This window comes from Fistularia commersonii, chromosome 30, assembly GCF_037954325.1.
Source record: "Fistularia commersonii isolate RoL2024-O1a breed Wild chromosome 30, RoL_Fcom_v1.0, whole genome shotgun sequence".
NCBI lineage: Eukaryota > Metazoa > Chordata > Actinopteri > Syngnathiformes > Fistulariidae > Fistularia > Fistularia commersonii.
Genome location: NC_141313.1, coordinates 4,239,814 through 4,265,035, shown reverse-complemented (window position 1 = coordinate 4,265,035; position 25,222 = coordinate 4,239,814). Strand labels below are relative to the sequence as shown.

General features: G+C 40.6%; 1 protein-coding gene across 1 annotated transcript in view; it reads right to left on the bottom strand.

Annotated features, from left to right (window-relative positions):
- The window catches only part of csmd1a (CUB and Sushi multiple domains 1a), a 199,065-nt gene extending 174,137 nt beyond the window's left edge, over positions 1-24,928 (bottom strand). The window contains exon 1 of the mRNA XM_086178221.1: positions 24,821-24,928. Within this exon, the coding sequence (XP_086034347.1) occupies positions 24,821-24,884 (64 nt within the window). The 5' untranslated portion in view covers positions 24,885-24,928. The remainder of the gene's footprint in view (positions 1-24,820) is intronic.
- Between the last annotated feature and the right edge of the window lie 294 nt (positions 24,929-25,222).

Genomic DNA, 25,222 nt, shown 5'->3' with positions numbered 1-25,222 from the left:
CGACTGGTGAGGTTTATCCTGGAGTCCATCACGAAGCCATATATGGAGATATTCACAAGTCACAAAGACACATACATTATCCCCCATTATCTGGCCTGTTTTGCTTTTTTAGTTTTTTCTTTGAATATTTTAATTTTAAGTATTTTCAATCAATATCGAAACTCCTTACTTTTTACTTTTGTTTAATTTTGTATGGCGGTGATTATTAATGATTTTGTTGAAACAGTTGAAAAAGTTGAAATAAAATGCCAAAAAATATTAAAATACTTAAATTGCAATTCTCATTTTGTTCAATTTACATATCTAGTTGACCCGCGGATAAAAATCAAATAAGAAATGTGGCCTGCCTGCCAAAATATTGCCCACCACTGCTCTAGACATACAACCATTTAACTTTCATTCAAAACAAATCCAACTATAAATAAAAAAAAAAAAACATAAAAATAAATAAAACACTTTTTGTTTTATTTTGTATTTATTTATCTTATTTTATTTTATTTTTTTCCCTTCAGTCTTGATGATTAGCTCACCAGTGTACCACTCATGACAGTTAAAGAAAAAAATTGAAATGTGATGAATAAATATCACATTCCTTCTTATAGACACAACCATTCACCTCTCACTCAAAAAAAATCTATTAAAAAAAAAGAATAAAACTGTTGACATAAAAATAAATTTAAAAACTCTTTTTTTGTATTATGCTGTAATTATGTTTTTTAAATGTATTTTTTCCCCTTCAGTCTTGATGACTAGCTCACCAGTGTACCACTCATGACAGTTAAAGAAAAAAATTGAAATGTGATGAATAAATATCACATTCCTTCTTATAGACACAACCATTCACCTCTCACTCAAAAAAAAACATTGAAAAAAAAAAAAAAAAGAAAAAATGTTAACATGGAAATCAATTAAAACCTCCCTTTTTGTATTATGCTGTATTTATGTTTTTTAAATGTATTTTTTTTCCCCTTCAGTCTCTATGACGAGCTCGCCGGTGTACAACTCAGGACAGTAAAAGAATAAAAATTGAAATTTGATGGATAAATATCACAACCCTTCTTATAGACACAACCATTCACCTCTCACTCAAGAAAAAAAAAACATTGAAAAAAAAAAAGGAAAAAATGTTTACATGGAAATCAATTAAAACCTCTCTTTTCGTACTATGCTGTATTTATGTTTTTTAAATGTATTTTTTTCCCCTTCAGTCTCTATGACGAGCTCGCCGGTGTACAACTCAGGACAGTAAAAGAATAAAAATTTGAAATGTGATGAATAAATATAAAAAAATCCATTGATAAATAACCATATAATAAATAAACCGAGGTGAAGTGAACGTCCACCTGCACCGTTCCGTCTGCCAGCCGGTCCAAAGCCCGCCGCTCCGCCATCCGGTGACTCAGTCATTCATCCGTTAAATGAATCAGTTACCGGATCCGTTCTTCATTACCGCTCCGTCCTCACACCTGTGTCGGCCCGCCCGAAGCCCAACCCCCGGCCCCTCGGAGGAGACGGCCGGCTAATTGCTGCGATAAAGGGCTTAGCCGAGGGAACGTCTGCATGCGAGCCGAGCTCTGCGGACCGATACTTTCCCAGGATCGCTTCCAGCCGCCGGAGAAGCAAAGAGGAAACTGACCCAAATACAGCAAGACTACGCAGGTCACAAAGACGCTAAGAATACTTGGAATTCAGCAATAATCTGGAATATTTCAACTCGCTTCTACACTGTATCTGAAGGCCATCCTTCATTAAGCGGTGGTTTTGTTTTGTTTTGTTTTGAACGCTCAAATGGCGAAAATGCAAGATGAAAAGTGCACGTCGCAAAATAAATAGATAAAAAAAAAAAAAAAAAAATCCACTGCAGAGCAGTGACATTACATTTCCCCTCTGTGTCGACTGGTGACAGCGCCGGCTCCCCGGCCTTTTGTGCCGCAGGAAAGTGCTGTTTACAAGGATGAGAAAAACGGGGAAAAAAAAAAAAAAACATGATATCGAGGAAGAAAACGCTGTTTTGTCGAGTTCTTGAAGCAGGAAAGGTGCTTTTGTTTTCAACTTATTTATAACCTCAGGTAATTATTATCAACTTTAGAAAACCTGTCCAAAACACATCTGCATCATTGGTACCTGGGCGTCCATTTACACAATAAACTAGACTGGACTAAAAACACAGATGCTGCATCACAGAACCACAGAAGGTCTTTCTTATCTGTGGCCATCAAACTATTACGCTTATAAAAATAAAGGGAACGCTTAAACAACACAATGTAACTCCAAGTCAATCCCTGTGCAATCAAACTGTTCACCGAGGAAGCGACACTGATTCATTTTGTTTTATGACTTTTTTTTTCTTTTCATTACAAAGTTGGATCCACTTGAGTGTGACTCCAAATTCAGACCGCCATGGGTTGATAAATTTGATTTCCATCGATAACTTTTGTGTGATTTTGTTGTCTGCACATTCAACTATACAAAGAACAAAGTATTTAAAATGAATATTTGATTCATTCAAATCTAGGATGGGTTATTTTAGTGTTCCCTTTATTATTTTGAGCTGTGTATTTATGAGATTAAAAAAAAAAAAAAAAACAAGATTTTTATTTAAAAATCTATTATTACTTAGTGTGAATAGAAATTATATATATATATATATATATATATGGACAGCAAAATAAGAATTTCACTGTCATCGCAAAACATCTTACAGACTGCACATATTATGAATCTTTGAAGTATTTTATAAGACTATTTCATGCATTCGAATCTAGGATGGGTTATTTTAACGTTCCCTTTATTTTTTTGAGCAGTGCATTTATGAAATAAAAAAAAAAATAGATAAATATAATAATACATTTAAATAATTACAATAAATATGTAATTAAATTAATACACATGGCCAGCAAAATTAAAATTTCACTGTCAAGGGAAACCAGTTTACAGACTGTACATATTATTAACATTCACACTTTTTGAATCTTTGAAGTATTTAATGAGAATATTGCATGCATTCAAATCTAGGATGGGTTATTTTAGTGTTCCCTTTATTTTTTTGAGCAGTGCATTTATGAAATTAAGAGAAAAATTGATAAATATAATTACATGTATTTAAATAATTACAATAAATATGTAATTAAATGAATACACATGACAGCAAAATGAAAATTTCACCGTCAAGGGAAACCAGTTTACAGACTGTACATATTATTAACATTCACACTTTAAATTTGGAATCTTTGAAGTATTTAATAAGAATATATCTTCAGATCTACGATATGTTATTTTAGTGTTCCCTTTATTTTTTTTAGCAGTGTTTATAACTCCTCCCCTTTCTGCAGACCTGCCAGCAATAAAATCAATATCAGGTAGTTCAATCTGAACCGCATCGGACGCCAGTCGTTCACCAAATATATAGATATTCAACGTTCATTCACACGTCATAAAAAGATGTGCAACCGTTCACTCTCTGAATTCATATTGGGATATAAATTATTTTTCCTTTCATTCACGAATCCAAGCAATTTAGATCTCCAAAGTGCTGTGGGAGGAAACGGGAGAATGGAGAGAACAATGAGACTCCACACAGAAAAGCCCTGGAGGTTCATAAAACTTTAAATTCTCCAGATTTCTGCAAGACCGGATTGCAAACCCCTGAGAAAAATTGCCGTTTTTTTTTTTTTTTTGCTTGAACTTGTATTCAAAAATATTTGGATATTCATCTCAGTGAGGGGGGGGGGGGGGGGATTTTTTAAAGCAAATTCCGGTTATTTATTTTGTAAAAAGAAAAAATCATGGAAGATTATCTTGTTAACTAAGCAAGGCGTCCCCCACCATTACCAACGAGTACATTAACTTTATGTCGTAATTTGATTAAATCATCATTTCAGCCCTTATGCGCGGCTACTGAAATTGTCCTACGGTCTGTCGTCAGCAGCCGCAGACCTGAATTGGATGCAAATACGAGAAAAATAGCTTCATAACATCCGCGCCTCCTACTCCGTCTTTCCCGGAGAGGGCTCTCAGTCAAACGCTCTCGGCCCCGGCGCCCACGTGCGGCAGCCTCAGCCCAGGAAAAGTTCAGGCCCAGCGAAGCGTCTGGGGACGGCTGAAAGGCATTCCGTGTTGACGGACGTCGAGGGAAGAAAAAGGTAAAGGAGGTGCTCTTTTGGGGAGGTAAAGTGCGTGATCACGCACCCCAAGTGCACAATGTGGAAGCCCTCTATGCAAAAATAAAACCCTGTGATGAAGAATTTACTTGGAGTTTTTATGGAAATAGGAAATAACGTGCAGCTAAACATTTGATGCTAAATGTCCAGTGAGTGCTGATAAATTACTAACGTATTTTGGCAACACACACATATACACAGGGACGCACGCACATGCACGCAATTACTAAAATCTCGCTGATTTTGTGCTCCGGCTGCATTCATTTTTACAAGCTGCTTTGCCTTCAAATGTCCCAGTAAAACATAAACTGCAATGAAAAGCTGTTTCAGGCTTGCATATAAATGATGTCATTGAGTCTCTTTTGCAAAAATTACACTCTTCTGTCTGTTTGATTTATATATTTTGTTGTGTTTTTTTCCCTGCTTGGACCACATGCCGCTACATTAATTGCCCAACACATTATGAAAATCATAATGTTTCTGTGATAGATTAGAACATCTCTCATCTTTCTGGGAAGAACTGCTGCATTTTTACCATTAATTTTGGATTACAGTTAATTGTTCTCATATATTATACATAAACTTATATACATGTATATTCACACACATAAACTTTGTTCATTTTTTTTCTTTTTTTTTTAACAATCGTTTTTATTGATTTTTTTATTCATTTATTTCTTTGCTTTTCTTTTTTTTTTTTTTTTTGCAACGTAATCTAACTTTGGGTTGATGAGAAAATTTGAAATAATCCAATCCTTAAGCAGTGCCATTCTGACTAAGGCTGCATTGGTTTATCTATCTTTTTTTTTAACTTGCTTTTCATGGTTAATAGTTACAAAAAAAAATAACCTGAGTTTCCATTTCATGCCTTTGTCTGAAAAGCTTTTAAAACATATTAATTGCTCTCTTTATTTCCTCATAGTATATTGTAGTTCTCCTCCACTTTAAACCTCTTTTTATTTTTTTAACAGCTCAAACTGAGCAGCGGGAAAGTGCAATTGAACTCATGAATAGGTGCGTCTTGAGGAAATAAATATATTTAAAAACAAACAAACAAACAAACAAATAAATAAATACATAAATAAATAAATCAATAAATAAATAGCAAATCAAATAAAATAAAATAAAAAAATAAACAAAATCAAAACAAATTAAAATAAATTAAAATAAATTAAAATAAAATGAAATAAAATAAAATAAAAGAAAGCCCATCGCTTCTGTTTCCATGAGCATTCAAATTCAGCAACTGCAACACAAGTCAAGATAGTCTGCTCAGATAATGATGTGGACCAATTTGGTTTGTGTGTGTGTTTACTGTCACATGGGTGTGAGAGCGAAGGAGCAATTAAACAGCTGTAAGTGTAGAGAAAGGAGGAAATAAAAATGGAAAAACATAAGAAAACAAGAAGCGTTCTGGCCAAGATATCACAGGCGGAGACAGACACACACACAAGCGGCGCCACATACTGAGCAGCAGAATGGGAGGTAATGGAGTGAGGAACGAATGCTGCTGTCTGACATGAAAATCAACACAGCGTGACTTGACCATTACACACACACACACACACACACATATGCACAGATAGAAGTGCTCACAGATCAATATCCAACTGCTTAGGCAACAGGCAAATTACTTAAAAAAGACAAACAAACAAACACTGACATGCAGAGAATTGGCAAAAACGCAAGCACGCACACACACACACACACACACGGAGCGCAGCGCCGCTTCTTTTGAGGGGGCAGAATCTGACTGCCCGGCTCCAAAAGCAGCGGGGCGGCAGGTAATCATCCCGATACAGGAGGCGGCTTCTTGAGCCTTTTTTTTAAAAAAAAAAAAAAAGGAATCTTGAAAACAGCTTGTCAAGGTCACGTGGGTCAGGAATGAGATTAGCAAACTTGCGATACAATGAGAAGAATCCCTGGGTTTCTGGGTTTTCCAAAGTGTCGTCTCCTGACCTCCCGAGCCTTTTCAGAAACTACGCCGATTCCTTGCGCATTCAGACAGCGGAGGAACCGGAGTTGGAGGACTTCGGGTCCTAGAACCATTTTTTTCCACTTTCCATCGAAAGTCTTATGATGTAGGTGATGTTGGTGGAACTCATAAATCAGGGTCATTTCCAAATACTTTTTTCCAACGTTTAGAAAGCCACCTTTTTGGAAACGCATGTGATCCTCGGTCAGCTGTTTTCTTGCAACAATTGGACAGAACTACGGAGAAATGGATCGGCGAAGAGGTCCAATCTTCGCTGACGGAGGCGCGCTGCGGAGCATCAACATTTTGGTAAGAATAAGTACGGCGTTAGCTTAGCGCAGCATTTTCCTCACAGTGCAGGAAGAGGATAAAAACTTCAACCCATTTGATTGTCCGTTGTTTTTATCCCAGCCATGCAAAACACGAGCTTCGACTCCATGTTGGTTGCATCGTCCTCCTCGTCCTCTTCACCGTGGACGTGAAAACAAAACGCGAAACTAAATGGTTCCCCTTGACGAGGGTAGAACTGGAACAAAATTCAACGTAGACAGTATTTGGAATTTTCTAAAAAGAGGTCATTTCGTCGGAGGAAATGATCAGTCGGTGAACGAGTGGGGAAAATAGCCAAACGGAACATCAGCAGCCAACTTCCTCCTCCTCCTCCTCCTCCTTATTTGGCACCGGCAGGAGTGACAACACCAACCGGAAACCCTCAGCGCCCGTCATTTACCGCCCCAAACCCCCGCAGACGCTCCATCCTGAGTCAACACAGAAAACACACAGTCACACGAGCTCCGCCGGTCCAATTTCACACAGCCGTAATCCAGAGCGTCCTGTCACTCTGGATTACTTCGCCGACTGGAAAGGGAGAGGCATCTTAAAAAAAAAAAAAACTGGCCGGGTAATCGCCTGTGCATCTAAGCTCGCCCATGGTCCGCTGTGCCCCCACCTCTTCCGAAAGTTGAACTCCTAAACACGCCCATGCGTGAGAAATAAAAATTGCAGGCGACCTCTCGACCTCTTCTGCACGTCTTCATCAGGTCTGTTACAGGTATTTTATTTTTATTTTTTCACCTTCTTTGGTGTCGTCGCGATAACGCAGCAGCCGCCAGAGGAACCTCGAAACCGGGATCCGCGGGTATAATTCGCTCCGGCTCGGATCCCCTACGTCGCGGCCGAGCGGTTTTCACTCAACGTTTGAGCCGCTCGACCTTTACGGTGGAGTTTGAGGAATATTTCGGAGGCCGGAAGAGGATCCGGTGGTATGTGATATTAAATGCACGCATCTCTAGTCGTCATATTTAACCTTGAGCGCCTGCAACGAGGTCAACATAATAACATCGGGGAAAAACAAAATAATGCACACGTCGACCGGTCGCGCTTTGTAAAAAGCAGGTATATCATTTTTATCGCGTCGTCAAAGAACGGGCCAAATTTATGCAACTATTTCTCGCCGAGTCGCGCGACTGTAAATCTGGGATCGGCTCCCGCGCGCATCCAAGGCAACGGCGCAGGAGCGTTCGGCTAAATTCCTCGGCTAACGTGAGCGTAAATGATGGTAGCTCAACCAGCGTGCCTCCGTCTTTGGGTAACTCGACTCAATCTGTCAACTACTGTAGGCCAGTTAATGGTAATTACAAGGTTTCTAGTTAATTAGTGCAGAGCACCCAGCTGTTTAAGCCCCAAAAGACAAAGGGCCTTAAGCACAAGCACACACACACTCACACACACACACACACACATACACACACGTAAAGCGCAAACCTGGGGGGGGTCTTCGAAAAATGTCAGGGCTGTTCAGATTGCAATTACAGGGAGATTTGCTGCTTCTCACAGAGAGCGATAAACCACCTGACACACACACACACACACACACACACACACACACACACACACATGCATGCTTGCAGCAGAGACACATTCCTGAGTAGCCACTTCTAACAACTTTTTAAGAAAAGCCAATAGAAAGCCCCGTCTTCAGCAGAGTGTGTGTGTATGTGTGTGTGTGTTGACGCAGGAACAAGACACACTGCTATTTGTTCAGCTGACATAAAAATGCTCTTGTGTGTGAAATAAGTGTGTGTGATTCTCTTATTTGAGAAGGTGTTCTGGAATGTAAAGTGTGTAGATCAGCAGTTGGCAACCTTTACCGCTCAAAGAGCAATTTGGATCAATTTCCCAAAAGTAAAGAAAACAGCGGGAGTCACAAAAGCTTTTTGAAATTTGAAATGAATGGATGCAGCATATAACATCCTTTTTTTTGCCATTATGCTATGTATAAACAAAATATATGTTGCATTTTTTTATTTTTTTTAAATCAATGAACAATTGCAGAGAAAACAAAATAACATTGCCGTATGCAACAAAACATTTTAAACTCCTAATAAAAGACATTGGGTTGCAGGTTACTTTTTAGCAAAGTTCTTCTTGTATTTATGAAAAAAAAATAAAAGAAATGAACTTAAACAATCCATCGGCAGCAAACGTTTTACTGGCACGTCCAGCCGCTTATTAAGAGCACCAAAAATATTTTGACACGGTTTATTTAGATGCTAAAAAAAAAAAAAATCGCTGTAATCTTCAGTTTAAAAATTGCATTTAAAAATGAACAAACTAAAATGAAATACGTTTTAATTAAAGGGTTGCCGACCCCTGGCCGAGGCTATATATCAGGGTGGGCAGTTCATTTTAACAAAAAAATAATAATAAATAAAATTAAAAAAATAATAATAAAACAAATAAATAAATATAAAATAAAAAAAAACACACACATGAACGGGACAAATATTTCTGCATTAGTGTTCTGACGGGGACGCCAGAAGGGCCGTAGAATGCCTATGTACCTTAAAAATGAATAAATTAAAATGAAATACTCTCCGGGAGGAGGCGTTCCTCGTCCGCAGACCCATGATCACCTCTAGAGGACAAAATGAGATTTGCCCAGTGACTCCAAACCATAGCCATTCCCTTACAATGATATCTTAACTACTGCCTATCGATAAAGTTACGGCCGACAACAAATAGATACTTAATGATTATCCACCATATAACAGTATGGGGACGTGTACAGCCATGGATAGAGTGCCATTGAAGAGAACCGGAGATGAAGATGTGACGAGGATGGAAAAGATCAGGAAGATTTTAGGATTTAAATGTTTCGGAGAGAAGGTCAGATGGTCGGGTCACGTACTGAGCAGGCGTGAGAGAAGAGGATGCAAAGAATAGGGTTCGGTGGAGGAGTAGCGGTGTTACCGCGGCAACGCTCACACGCTCCATTCGGAACCGGGGTTCCTCGAGGTTCTCGGGTTTCCGAACGCATGCCGGAGACTCATCGGAACCCCCACGTAACCCCGATTTGTGAACGATAAGGTCTGGTATATGAAGGAGGAAATTCTTGCACGCATTTATATGGTAGATGTGAATTTTTGACGTGTGAATGACGGAGTGAATGTCCTGCAGGCCTGAGTGCAGGATAAGCCGTATTGATCACGAACGAATGAACGAATCAACAACCACCGAGTGAGGTCGTTCGCGGATTTACCGGCTAATTGCTAATTCCGACGAGACTGCAAACAAACTGATTCCGATCCCACCTGAACGTGTGCGCGTGGACGCGCTCGACGCGTCGTTGAGCCGATCTGTCTATCGCCGCCTATCAAACGTGTTCTTTGCCAGATTTTAAAAGCCTGCCGGGCCGTGAAGAGGAGGTGCAATCATAATTTCGGCACCCCTACTGTTCCCGCAAACGGTTACATCAGCGCTTAGTACCCGCTACAGCCGTTCCGTACTCTCTTCACCTCCGACTGCACAAACAGCGACATCGTTTGCTTCCATCTGGGCCAAATTAGAGCTAACTACAACGACCGGCGTGCACGCTGCCGCTCCAAGCACCGGGATTGTTATTGAAATCTTCATCAGCTCTCATGTCCGCCGTCAGGGCGGTACTTTCGGATTTCTCATCCCTTCATCCTGGGACTTTTAGGGTGGCAGAGTGATGGAAAAAAGGGTCGAGACTTTGGGTTTTCTCCTCTTACATGTACCAGGAATTTCACTGTACAGGGAAACTTGTTTTTTACACTGTAAATGCAACAATAAACGCTTTGAATCTTGAATCTTCCCCCCACCCCGAGTCGTCTGGGGATCCAAAGAAAAAAAAAAAACGCTGGCTGTCAATCACGGCTGTCCGGTCGTGTATTTGTTTGTTTTTTAAATCAATCAGCTTCCTGTGTTCTGCCGTGGCGTGTCGCTTTCTGCGCCCCAAAAAAAAAAAAAAAAAAAAACCTTTCCGGTAAAAACTAAATGTGACGGTTCGTCCTCGGCGCACCGTTTCCAGAGTGCGATTTGCCTCCGAAAAAGATATTCCCTCCTGGCGTTCTCTGTCATCCCATGTCCCGGTAGGTGGGTTTTGTTGAACTTTCAAATTTCGCTTTTTTTTTTCTCCCCTTTTCCACCACAACCTTATTATGACAATTTAAAAATAACAACAGTGTTATTCAAAAAGATAAATAATCACAGGTATGGTCTTATTATTAGGTTACTGAATTCATTTTCATCCCAAGTTGGAATATTCAGACAGAGTTTGTGTATAATGAAAGCTCAATTACAGAGAATACAGTAATCTTGATGGAGTCGGCTGATAGCGAGATCAAGACAACACGATTAATCTCTGAGTATGGAAATGTGCATGTTCTTTTTTTTTTGTCAAACTGCTTGAAATTCAAATGTTTCGCTTTTTTTTTTCCCCGTCAGTCGAGCGAAGGCGTTCTTTTCCATCACTGTAAAACAAATCTGGGGAAACGAAAGGCATAAAGTCATTGTACTATCTCAGTCGTCCTGTTTTCAAAGTCATCATAAATTGAAAGCGAGAGGTAAAATAAATAGCACTTTTATGAGATGAGTTCTGCGGTGTTATATATATATATATAAAAAAAAAAAAAAACGATATTCCTTCAACTTCATTATAAATGAAGTAAAATATAAAGTACTGCATTGCTATTTTATTGCAAACAGTATTTGGAAAGTGAGCAGAACTCAACCTCTGAGTGACACCGCCGGCTGCAGCTTTTGAAGGTAAACTTCACTTTTCTGAGACTTTTTCCATACAAGCACACACACGTGCACACACACGTGCACACACACACACGGAAAAGGTGTGGTACGCTTATTTAGGAGAATAAAAACGCGATACGATGGTGACACACTGTACATCACTCCGATATTATCAACATCTCACCTGTAAAATGAATTGACTTAAATTAATCAAGTTGCATGTAATGAAAGAGAGTTTAAACATCATTTATATGAATACAGCAGTGATATTTATTCATCTATTTATTTCGAACTCATTTTGGTCGGGGGGCCACATACGGCCTAATTTGATGTCAAAGGTAAAACCAGTAACACCAAAACCCAGAGGTAACACTAAATACAAATATTTTCCTTTGTTTTAGTGTAAAGGTGGTAAAAAGGTCAATTATAAAACTTTTTATATGTAACGAATTGTTCCTCTAAAAAATACACAATGAATAATTTTTGAAAATGAATATTAAAAAGAGAATCGATTAATTACACCCTCAAAATATTGTTGAAAATATTATAATAATATAAAAATGTCGGAAAATTTATTAAATTTACTAAAAAATTGATTGGTAGCATGTATAGCAGGAGGTATAATGCTTACAAGGCTAATGGTGGCTATTCTGGTTATTAAATCAATCTATCGTTTTTGTGTTTACAATAGAAATAAGTAAAGTCACTAGATGTTTTCTCATGAGAAAATGATTTTGTTTTCAAATTTTGAAGCAAAAAATTCATTGTAAAGTTACTTTTTCATTTTTTTCCTTGCGCCTGTTTTTTGTTCCGTATAAAACCCCCAGATGCATGTGAGAAAAAAAAACGCACTGGCCACACAAACACAAAGATTTGATTTCAGGCAAGCGTACACAAAATATTGGCCTGCGGATATATATTTTATTTTATCTTAGATACATATTTTTTTATTTTGTTTTTTGAATTCATTTCATTAAATTTTCATTAATTTATTTTTATTTTATTGTCACGTGTTATTTTTTATTTTGTGAAATTCTATTTTATTCTAATATCTTATTTTATTTTCTGAATTCCACCTGTTTTTTCTTTTATCCTTTTTTATTTTTTGTCCGGTTGTTTTGTCCAGTACTGTAGTAAATAAAGAAAGGCGCTGTGCGTGAAGTCAAGAGCATCATCTAAACGCACTGACCTCCCCGCCCCGGCCGGCGTCCGGCCTTCCTCCTGATCCGACGGATTTAAAATCTGTCTCAAAATCCTTTTATCTTTCAATCCCTTTTATCGTTCGGTTTCTCTTTGATCTCGGAAAACTCATTTCAACCCGGCGTCTGACACCGAAGCGCTCGGACACTGACAAATACTCAGGCTAGCCCTTCGGCTCCCTTTGTTTGTTTGAGCGTACGAGGTAAATTAGCTCTGGAGGACCCGAGCAACAAGCAGAAAAACATTCTCTACAAACCTGAGCTGCTCGGAGCCCAAATCGCCCGGGTAATCACGCAGAACAATAACACGGGAAGAATACGGTATTGTATTTCCTCCAAATGTCTCATATCTTGTACTTTCAGAAACAACACACTCGGTCCTTAATGATTTCATCAGACAGAACCCGCTATCATTGTGTCCTGTTGCCAGCGGCAACAATGGCATATTTTTCTTTACCTTTCAATCATATATAGCAATCGTTTTGCGTTATTCGCCAAAAAACATTCGCAGAAAAAAAAAAAAAAAAAAAGTTATTCCGAAAAAAAATACCGGCGCCGTTTGAAAAACAGAGGGGGGGGAAAAAAAAAAAATTTGGATCTTCCTGCACTCAATGAAACAGACGTTACTTCGCTCGCCATTGTTTTGATGCCAAAGTGGCACTTAACTGTTGTATCTGCGGACAACCGCATAAAACCTAATGGAACACTGGCACCCGACGCTACCAGGAGAGAGTGAATCACTGGATAATTGCCAACCGCCAAACACATCCCTCACTGATTTGTGTGTGTGTGTGTGTGTGTGTGGGTGTGGGTGTGTGTGTTTATATGAGACCGTGGTGTCTGCTTTATGATTCCTGATTGGTGAATAAACTGGAAAAAAAAAAGAAAAAAAAACAATTTGTAATAATAAAGTTGGCATAAAGTTAAAAAAAGATGATGCCAATGCGTGCGCGTCCCATCGTTAGCGAGTCAAACGACGCGAAAAATAAAAACTGCATGTTCATTTTCTTCACGTTCCATCGTGCTTTTCTCAGTTTATTAGTTATTAGTTATTAGAATATAAAGATCTATTTTATATCTATTTATTGTATCTATTTTATAAATAAATAGATAAATACATTAAATGGGATGATATAAATATATACTATAGACTCAATATCATATATAAATATATATTGTGATATAATATATCATAATAAAAACAAACAAATGAAAAGAGAGAAAACATGAACAGATGTAATGTAACATAGTACATACAAATAGGATTTTAAATATAGTATATTTATAACAATAATACTACTTGTAATAATGATAATTGCAATGATAATAGCAGTGTAAATAACAACAACAATAATAATAATAATATGATAACAATAATAACAGTTAAAAGAATATTAAAAGTTAAAATAAATAATAATAATAATAATAATATAGCAACAATAACAATTCAAATAATAATAATAATAATAATAATAATAATAAAATCAAAGGTTTGAAAAAAACCCAAATATCTGCCAGACAGCCGCAGATTGCTGGATGGGAGTGTGCACGTTGCACTGTCTGAATTGGTCGAGGACATGCGGTTAAGCATCTGCTCTCTGTCTGACTTTGCAACCCGAGGTGTGTGAGAGTTGGGGGGAGCGGGAGGGACGAGGGGGGGGGGGGGGGGGGGCAGACGGTCGGTGGCAAAGTTCAGGGTGTTTGTCGTTGTCCACGTCAAAACCCCGCCGAGGTTTTGTCCGCCTCTCTCACGAATGTTGCATGCCGATCCCTCTGGGATGGACGGCGTCTGCGTGCACGCACACACCCCCTCCAGGGGACACACAAGTTCAGACCAGATTCGCAGGACTTGTAAACAATCCAATTCAAATATATTCTTTTAACTTATGGTGAACATAAAAATAAGAATTAAGTAACAGGGATGATGTGAAATCGCATTCCGTCTCAAAGCGTCTTGTTTTAGGGAGCGAATACAAGCGGGTGCTTTTTCCTTTTTCCAGCTCGGCCCTCTCCTCCAAATTGAATCCCAGCCAGGCTGTGGCCTTTTCACTTGAGCTCCGGACGAGATTATACAAACAAAGTTGTTGGTAAACAAGACAGTTTCTGCGGATGGAGAGCTGCAGTGATATATATATATATATAGAAATATCGGCCGGTTTGGATTGAAATTGCCAAGAATGTTGATTCAGTACAAACACAGAGTTGTACTGAATCTTTACCTGACTGGAAACAGAACCAGACTCTCACAAACGAGATGAAGATGTCGTCGCTAAAAAGTAGGTTTTTCCGGTCATACCCGGAATCGGAGAACCCCGACCCTCAAGCTCTGGTGAACAAAACTCCGACAAAAACTGGACCTGTTCACCCAGAGTCAAGAAAAGACCCATTTGAAATTTAAACTAAATTAATTTTTTGGGCTTTATGCTATGTATAAAAAAAATGTATTGCATTTTATTGAAGCAATTACAATCATTTTTGCACTTCAATAAAAATAATAAATAGTAAATATGATAAAATGATAAATATATATTATATATATAATAAAATATAATAAAAAGTAAATCATAAATAAAAAATAAAAATAACATTTTGAGGGTTTGATAGCTCCATTAGCTAGCCGTTCACGGTAAATAATGCAGAGCCATTGCGCAGCTTGCGTATCACATGGGGTGAACCCATAACATAGGTAGGAAATCTTGACATTTTCTTTGAAATGCAACTTTCTTTAAATAAGATGCGGAAGTTTGGATGAAAAAAAAAAAATATATATATATATATATATATATATATATATATATATATATATATATATATATATATATATATAAAATTATACATAAAATATATAATTATACATAAACATATTATATAATATATAATTATATATAATAATATATATATTAAAAAAAATATGCGCCACCCTTGCAGGATAAGCCTTTCAGACAATGCTTGAAGATTCCAAGCATTCTGCGGCGCCTTAGAAAACCTGTCTTCTTTTCTTTCGGGTTTGTTTGTTTCGGTGAAGTTCAGAAAACACGTCAGCGAGAGACTCGTGTTTAATATCACTTTTCAGGATTCGCTTTCAAATTTAACACGCTTCAGGCTGCGCAACTGAATAACTGTTATTAACAATTATACTTTTTTTTTTTTTCTCATCTCGGTGACATGCGAGGAAATGGAGTTCGCTACTGTTTCGACAATGACGGGGAGAGAGGCGGGGAGGAGAGGAGCCCTGTTAGGTAAGCAGGTGACAGAAGTAACCTCCAGCTGTGAACTGAGTGCACCCAGAAACAGCCTGACAGGCCCTGCTGGGGAAATGAGTCCTCACTGGAAATGAAGCAGACAACCATGTGTGTACATATGCACACACACACACACACACACACTGAAAGGCAACGGTTGCACATGGAGACACATAAACACAAATGGAGCGCACGGCGATACGCAAAATGTCTCGGAGAGATCATTGAAGAAGGAAATGCGTTGGTCCCGGTCCTGACCCGATAGCCAATCAGAAATCAGGAGAAAGCGAGCGCGTGCACATTCTCTGAGATCATTTCAGCGTGTGTGTGTGTGTGTGTGTTTGTTTGCCCACTCTATGACGCCTCTGTGACAGCCAACGTCAACACACTGGGTGAAATATATGCATGATCCTCAACACCCGGTTGTGAATTTTGCACTATCTTGATAAATTAAATCCATGTTTTAGCTGTTTATGATATCTCAGTTCACTTTCTATAAAGTGAAGACATTATATCTGCTAATTATGCTGATTAAATTGTTTGAAGACTCGATAGAGACATTGTTTTTTTTTTTTTTTGTTTTTTTCTTTTTACCAACCACTATCAAGATGAATGTTTGTTTTACAAATAAATAAATGAAAAAAAATGTCATATTTTTTTCACAAGTTATGAAGCTGTTCATTGAAAATAAATTGGTGGCTCTGAATGTTGAAGACAGATTGAACACAAAGAAGAAACTCGGAAGGCCGTGGGTGAATAGAATAAAATAAAATAAATAAGATAAATAATAGAGAAAATTCACAGCTCACTTTACATCTCACCGCACCACGGTTGTAATTTTTAATCTCAGTAGATCTGAGATCCCTTTGTGTTAACATGCATATGCAGTGATTTATAAATAAATGAATAAATAACTAAATCAGGTTACTCAATTGTTTCAGTTCTAATCAGATCAGCAGGGCGCAACCAATGAAATTACCGTTGAAGTTAGCGTCATTAAAAATGTCTTCACATCGATCATTGCAGCACAAATGTGTGGCTGTGTTAATACGTCGTGTGTGTTTGCGTGTGTGTGAAGTCTAATTACTTGTGAGATTTGCTAGTGTATTAATACCGGGCAAAAACATCCTCCGTGCACACGGACAATTCTTTCAGACACTGGCGGATCTGCAGTCGTCACAAGTCACATGTCAGAGGTGAGCCAATGAGAGTCCTCCGTTCCCTGGTACCGATAATTTTGCAACATAACTCTCAAAGACGTGTCAACAATTTTTGAATTCAATTCTAAAAATCACAACTTAAGTGAAGGTCCCACGACTGCGCGCACGTTGGAACCCCAGCATGCGCCTTTATCTTCTATCACATTTCAAGTCTAATGCTGGAATAAAAGTACCAAGACACCCACGCAAGTACATTTTTTCTTTAAAAAAAAAAAAAAAAAAAAAAAAAGGTGAAAAATGATCAGACCACCCAACACTGGGCACGGAAATATAATTTTCTTCTTTCTTGTTTTTATTTTTATTTTTGGCTCAAATAAATATCTAGAATTGTCAGGTCTGCAGAAGCGAAGGCGTATGATACATCCTTCAATCTCATGTTTCATATCCTTTCCCATGTTATTTAAGCACTGCTCCCTGGTGTTGGTCTTGCAGGAATGTCACCTCAGCTATATATTTTTCCCGGAGGGCTGAACTCAGTCATTAAGTGCATCAGTATCTTCCTCAAGGACAATCTGACAGGGACAGACTCTGGCTGTCACCGGGGATTGAACCTTTGACCGACACTGCTCTTTATGTGTCCATCCATCTCCCCTCCTACATACACAATTTCCCATTTTATTCTACGCTCCCATTCTGAAGCAAATGCCTGTCTCGGAGCATGCACGTGAACAAGCGCGCACACAAACACACACACATGTCAAGAGGGAGCACCAGCTGGGTATACGACTATCTGTCTCTGTTCATTTCTCATCTGCCTTTCTCGGATTGTGTGTGTGTGTCCTGACCTCGTCCGTGCATGTGTGTGTGTGTTCTCATGTGGGTTTGCTGTCACACCCACAGGGGGTAGCACATGCCATCCTGATTTGGACATTGAGTGTGTTTCTGTTTTGTTTTTTTACTATTGCGCTCTGTGTGTGTGTGTGTGTGTGTGTGTGTGTGTGTGTGTTTGTGCGCACAGGCATTTCGACCTTTAACTATTTATGAAATAATGAAGAGGCTATGGAGGGTTGACATATTGGCTGCGCGCGAGCAGATATGAAACGCACGCATGCATGTGTGTTTGCACGTGTGTGTGTGTGTGTGTGTGTGTGTGTGAGACGGAGATAGAGGAAAAAGAGAGAGGGAAAAAAATGCAAGGGTTCAGCAGAAAGTGGGAAAAGTCATCCTCTGGGTAATTGAGCAATGCAGTTGATTTTCCCAATTTCCCTTTAATCAGGAACTGGAGGCAATGCATTTATATTATATCCATGTGAATTTACATTTGTGGAATTTCAGATAAACAACAAAATGAGGTAATAATATAATCCCCATCACCTCCAATTTCTCTCCGCTGTCGTCATGATGGCCGTTTTTTTTCCTATTCAATTACGATGAATTATCATTATCTTTATTATACCCATGAGAGCATTATGTAAATGCATTTGCACTTGGAGGGATGCAACAAGCGTCTGTATGTATATGAAAAGCTGTGAAGGATCTACAGGGTTCTGAGGACTACTGTAGGCCAACCGGAAGCGCAGCGGGTCCTTATTCCATTTTAGCCTCGATGAAAAATTATCTTTCAATTTAGCAGCCTGTTGATAGCAGTGACAGCTCAATATGCGTTCGCCGACATTACCAAAATCAAATTACAGACCGGCGAAAAAGATCTGAAATACGCGGAAATGTGAATTAGATGTGTGCGTCCCCTCCCTCCCGCCCCCGCTCACTCAAGGCTAAAAAAAAAAAAATTTTTTTTTTTAAATCTGAGCAGAAAAGCGTGACTATCCTCGTTTCCGAAGAAACATTTGCAGAAAAATATTTCACCCGGGACACGGGGAGGAGGAGGACGGTGAACAAAGATGTCGAAGAGGAGAAATAAGCGAAAGGAAGGCGGGGAGGGAAAGGTGGGAGGAAAATACGGGGACTGGAGAATTTGAGATTCAGAGTGAGAAAGTCGGTTATCAAAGGGACGAAACAAAGAGCAGCTCACAGCTCAGCGGCAGAGCTGCAGGTACAGCCAGCACGAAAAAAGAAAAAAAAAAAAAGAAAAAAAAGAGGTAAAATTGCCTTGAATGTTTTTAAAAATATCAGATCGGAGAGGTGGGACGGCGTTAATCTGAGAATATCTTGCAGCGTTTGGGGGAAAAAAAATACGCTTAAGGGGAAAATTAATTCCCCTGGGACAAAAATGATGACAAGATTTCATTCATAGATTTGCTATATATATATATATATGTAAGTATATATAAAATAATATATAAAATAATAAACGGAACACTATAACAACAACACAATGTAACTCCAAGTCAATCACACTTTTGTGAAATCAAACTATCCGCTTCAGAAGCAACACTGATTCATTTTGACTTGTTTTAAGGACATTACATCAAAGTTATAGTGTGTTTTTCCGCTTTCATTTCTGAGTGTGACTGTGAATCCAGACCTCCAGCGGTGAATAAATTTGTTTTCCATTGATCATTTTTATGTGATTTTGTTGTCAGCACATTCAACTATACAAAGAACAAAGTATTTAATAAGAATATTTAATTCATTCAAATCTAGGGTGGGTTATTTTCGTGTTCCCTTTAGTTTTTGAGCAGTCTATTTATGAAATTAAATAATAAAAAAAAAAAGAAAAATAATTAAGATAAATAAAAAATAAATATAAATATGTACATACATACGAACAGCAAAATAAGAATTTCAATGTCAAGGGAAACCAGTCTAGAAAATGTTAATGTTCATATATTATGAACATTAACACTTTGAATATTGAATCTTGAAAAAAAAGTCCACGTAGTAAAATCCATTCTGGCCCTGACCATTCCGAAGTCCGCAAAGAAAACACTGAATCCTGCAATTCTTCCAATTTATCCTGACGTTGCCGCTGCTGTGGCCAGCGGACAGTTTGTTGGCTGATCGAGTGTGGACACAAACAGATGAGCAGTAAACTTAGATTCACACATCGGTCCTTAAAGTCTATGGGACAGAAAATAGCCTGGATGTTGACTTTCGGTGGCGTCCAATCCGGTGGTCAGACTCCAGTGGGCGTGGACGGGCCGTGACCACCTGCGACGTGACGGAGCTACGCTAGAACCCACCCGGCTGATATATTAGAACCCAGAAGAAAAACACTATTTGGCTATGCTGAGTGTAGGGGGAGCCAGACGGGAGTAATTACACATTCGCTTCGTAGCGGTCGAGAACTGGGGAGTGCATAAGGTGAGCGAAAGTCAAGAGGCACAGATGGAGGGAGAGCAGAGCTGAGGATGAACAGAATGTATATTGAAAAAAATAGAAAAAGAAAAAAAAAAAACAAGCAGGAGTTGTGATGCATGAGAGGAGAGAGGTGAGAAGCTGTTAATGGCAATGCCCTGGGATGAATGTAGCCTAAATTCCCAACATGGGCTGGCTTATGTTACAGTCCTACTGCACATTTGTTACCCAACACACACACACACACACACACACACACAGTCTGTCTCTTTTGCAGTCTCGCCGTGCACGCGCCCCCCCACCTCCTTCCGACCAACCAGCCGTAAACCGTAGGACTAAACGTATGGAGGGGAGTCGCCGCTAACATTCAGAGCGATACGTCCCGTCCGCTCCAGAGCACGCACGTGTGTGTGTGTGTGTGTGTGTGTGTGTGTGGCACAAATCGTACATATGTAACAACCCAACGTGCGTTTAATAACCCATTACCATACGTATGATCCCGTTCAATATCGAAAACGATCACCCCGATGTTGAGACCACTCACGGATAAAGATTAGAAGTAGCATGCTAATGGCCGACATCAATCAATGACATATAATCAGCATCGGAGCGCTACGCTGCACCGATCAATCTCTGATATCCAGGGATGGGTTATAAACCTGGCTGAAGGTCCATTTCACCGGCCTGTCAAATTTAACGCCGGCCGGCGGCTTTAAATTACGAGAGCCTGCAAAGAGATGACTGATAGATTTCAATGACGCCATGTTGGACGAACAAAGAACTACATCTTCATGGTTGATAAAAAATGAACCTTTTTTTTACAAAAAAAAGAAAAAAATTAAATTTCAGAAACCTTCGGATGCCTGAATGAGAGGTTGAATGGATAGACGTCTATACGTGGCTCTGTGATCGACCAATGACGGGCGAGACGGGCTCTAGCGCCGATATTTGAGTTTCTGCAGATTTTGCTTGCAGTGTCACACACACGTTGCGGGTGGAGACGATCTCAGAAGGAAAAATAAAAAGGGTTGTGCGTTTCCTGTTTGTGCGTTCCGGTGAGCATGCTCAGTTGGGCGTGTTTGGTGAGAAAGTTAAGCCTCCTTAGCCTCCAGACAAATTGGGCGGATGGAGGGAGAAAGGAAAGAGGCGTCCCTTTTCAAACCGAACCTTGTTTTGTTTTTTTTTTTTTTATTAGAGTTCATCACGAGAAGGAGAATCTGTGTCGAATAATCCGAATTTCTGAACGTCGAGCCCGGGAAACAAAAAAAAAAACACGTCGTCATGTCCATTCATCAAGTTGAAAAATGCACTTATTCATCCATTCGCTCCGGCGGCAGGCGAATCTTTAAGCCACTGTTTCATTACTTTACCTCCTAGATGCCTGTGTGTTTTTATGAAAAGAAAGAAAAATACAGGTCCACATAATGATTGGTTTCCTGCCAGTTGCAGCCAAAGCCAAAATATAGCAGCATTTGGCTGCCGGCTGTTTTTTCATTTTACCGCCTCTGCCTTTTGTAAAAGCCTTGGTTTCCCAAAATGTCAGCGAGGATCAAGGGGACGTTTAATTACACATTAATTTACCTTTTTTTTTTTTTTCGCTAAATCCGCCGCTGCTTTCGCACTTTTTAATTGGCCCGGTTGCTTTGCCAAAATGTATAGGTAAAAACAAAAAAAAAAATCGGGGGCAGCCATGTCTCCGGTCCCTCCAGTCAGATTGCATTGCAGCTCTGCAGACACTGATGTGCAGGAGAAACATGCTTGGAAACCACATGGTGTGAAAGCACCATAAAAGTGAAGACCATGAACTATATATATATATACACACACACACATTCATTCATTATCTATACTGCTTATCCTGCAATCCTGTCCTGGAGGGCCTGTCACGGCCATGATTGGGCGAGAGGCAGGGTTCATCACATGGTCACATATGCAGACATACGAACGTTCACTCACTAACTTATTCACACGTGATATAGAGCAGTGACATGCAGTCAGTAGAGGCAGAGGGAGGCCGAGCCTCACCTGTCATCATGGAAAGAAAAACCTTTCAAATGAAAAAATAAATTAAATTGTTATATTTATTCAGTGATTTATATTATAAAGTTACTTTCCACTTAACGTCACCATTTTTAGTTTTTTTTTTTTTTTCCAAAATCGCTAAAAAATAAAAAAAAGATCACATTTACCGTTCAAATATGAAGAAGAGACGTGCGGTGACATAGCAACCAGCTGAGCCCACTATGGATTGCACAATGATTATTCTAACTGTATGACACTATTAAAAAAAACACCTTTAATATATGAACTAAATTTCCATAGTTTAGCTGATGTTTAAAATGTTTTTTGTCAACAACTGTAACGTGTTTCTTGTGATCATAGAACAACTGAGAAGAGACATGAAGTGAGGCATGCAGTAACGGTGCCTCATGGTAGGGGGCACTGGTGCTACTTGGCTACAGAATAATATAATTAGCAATAACAAGCTACACTAAACATCAGTGCCTCACCAGCCATGAACCTCACTGCACATCACCGATATAGCGACACTCAACCATTCGCTATTAAAAATCAAAAATGATAGAAATCCCCCATTCGGGCTCCCCTCAGATATGCAATCTTTTTTTTTGTGTGTGTGTGTGTAGTCAACTGTACACACTGTCCGCTGCCACTCTTTCATGCCATCAAATATCAGTCAGACTCATAGTTTAATGTTTGCTGTCGAATGTAAACGCCGCGCTTTGCTGCTAATTTGCACATTTTGTTAATTTCACGTCACCGTGGGATTGTGAGAAACGCCTTCCGGTTCCTCTGTACGCCAAATACATGTGGAAAAATTGGCAATAAAGCGGACTTGATTGACTCTCATCCATAGAGTCACTCATTTGTGCAATTTAAGGTCTCGAAGCCACTGCAAGTTTTTTGGGGGGGACGGACACTCTTCAAAGAAAGGCTTGCAGTCTGAAAACGAAGCGGGGACCTTCTGGCTTGGAAGCGGAAGCGCTAACCGCCGCGCGGCTCATTTATAAATATACACGCGTGACGCGTTGATGGGAGTCTAAATGCGTCTCTGACCGATTCCCCGGTCAGTTTGGAATAAACCGCCGTGAGTTTGAAAATAGGTCTCCTACACGCAGATGGATTCCCCCCCCAGGGGGGATCAGACTCAGACGAGTTAACACCTCACAAAATCAATCCGTCTATCAGATGAAAACAAACAAACGGGCGTTTGTTGAAGGAATATTACGGCACGGGACGCAGGAGGGGGTCGGCGACCGGCCCGGAGGTTAAAAGTCTAGACGATCCCCGCGCCGATTTCTTTTAATCACCGTGGAAATCCATAACGTTTCTGCGGCGTCAGCCCATCACGCACGCCACCTCTAAGCTCTTCGGACCACGCAGGCTTTTACAATGACAAATGGTTTTCAGACGCTTTGCTTTCCGGCTACCTCAACACATTGGAACCCCGGGTTGCTGAAACCTCACGAGCGCGCGTGTGCGTTATGCATCCAACAAGAAACACCCCTTGCGCTCAGATGCTTGTGTGTCTCCCTACAGGGGCGACTCCCCGACCCCCTCAAACCCCCCCCCCCCCCCCCCCGCCTCCTCTCCTTAAAATCCCACCAGCCTTCTTTCGGCGGCCGTCTCTTCGCCGCCCCTTTCCATCCATCTACTTCCCTCATCCGCACCCTTCTCCTCCGTCTTCCCCCGCTCCCCTTTGCTCGAGACGCGGGTGATCAATGGACGCTGGGTTTCCATGCCACCGGAGCCTTGACACCGCACTAAGTGTGTTGTGTGTGTGTGTGTGTGTGTGTTCGCACAGCATCAGAGGAGAATCACAGAGGAGGGCGGACGGGGATGCGGACGGACATGCAAGTGGGAGAGAATTAGCTGCACCCCCTTCCAACCCTGAATATTTCATCATATCATTTCACTCATGAAAAGAGATGGGGGGGGGGTACGAGGACAGAAAGTGTGTGTGTGTGGGGGGGGGGGGGGGGGGGGACACGCACACACACACACACCAGCATTATATAACATATTTAGAGTGAAATACAGTAGAAAATTAATACTTGAGAATATGGATGGGAGGGGGGGAATGCTGTGTAAGGCTTAGGCCTCATCACTATAAACAACTCACGGTAACACACACGCACACACACACACACATGCGTGCACACACACAATTTGGTATAAGCAGCTCACGTTCACCGCCACAGCCCAAGAGCTACCGCAAGAATATTTATTGGCTACCAGCTCAATGGCTGTATTGAAGGGAAGGATGGAGAGAGAGAGAGAGAGAGAGAAGGAGGGAGAGAGAAGGAGGGAGAGAGAAGGAGGGAGAGAAAGGGGGGCAAACTGAAGCAAGCAGAAAATAAGAAAAGAGGAAGAGAGGCTTCTGCCGGTTCCATCCCTCCTTCCTCCTCTCTTCCATCCTCCCCTTTAAGCCAATTTCTATTTTCCCCCGCTTTCTCTCTCTCCATCTCTCTCTCTCTCTCTCCGCGACACAACACGACGCACGCGTGCACGCGCTCCCGCAACTCGCGCATCCACACGCACGCCCCCCCCCCATTTTCCTCACACTTCTAAACGTGCACGGACTCTTCACACACACGCGCATCACTTATGAAGCAACATCCTGCAGCACTAAAAGAAGAAGAAGAAGAAGAAGAAGAAAAGTCCGCAACCCAACGCAGGCGGACGCGCGTTCGGTGCATGTATGGGTGCATGTGTGCGTGCGTGTATGCGTGCATGCATGCGTGATATTCCCGCTTACCTTGCGCGCGCATGGAGAGCGAGGCGAGAACGAGACTCCACAGAAAACAGCGCATCACCTTCATCCCCGCGCCAACCGTCTCCTCAGTCGTCGTCGTCGTCTTCGCCGCCGCCGCCGCCGCCGTCATCCTCCTCCTCATCCTCCTCTTCCTCCTCCTCCTCCTCCCGTCCTCCTCCTCCGGTACCGGCGCGGGCGCCCGGTTCATCCCGGACGCGGCGGGCGCACGACAGCCGTCCGTGCCGCCGACGGCCACGTTAACGCGTCTCGACCGCGGGCTCTCACCGGGCCGCATGCTGCTCTCACATCCGGGAGATGGAGAGAGAGAGAGAGAGAGAGAGAGAGGGATGGAGAGAGAGAGAGAGAGAGAGGGATGGAGGTGGGGTGTGGGTTGCGTGGGTTCTC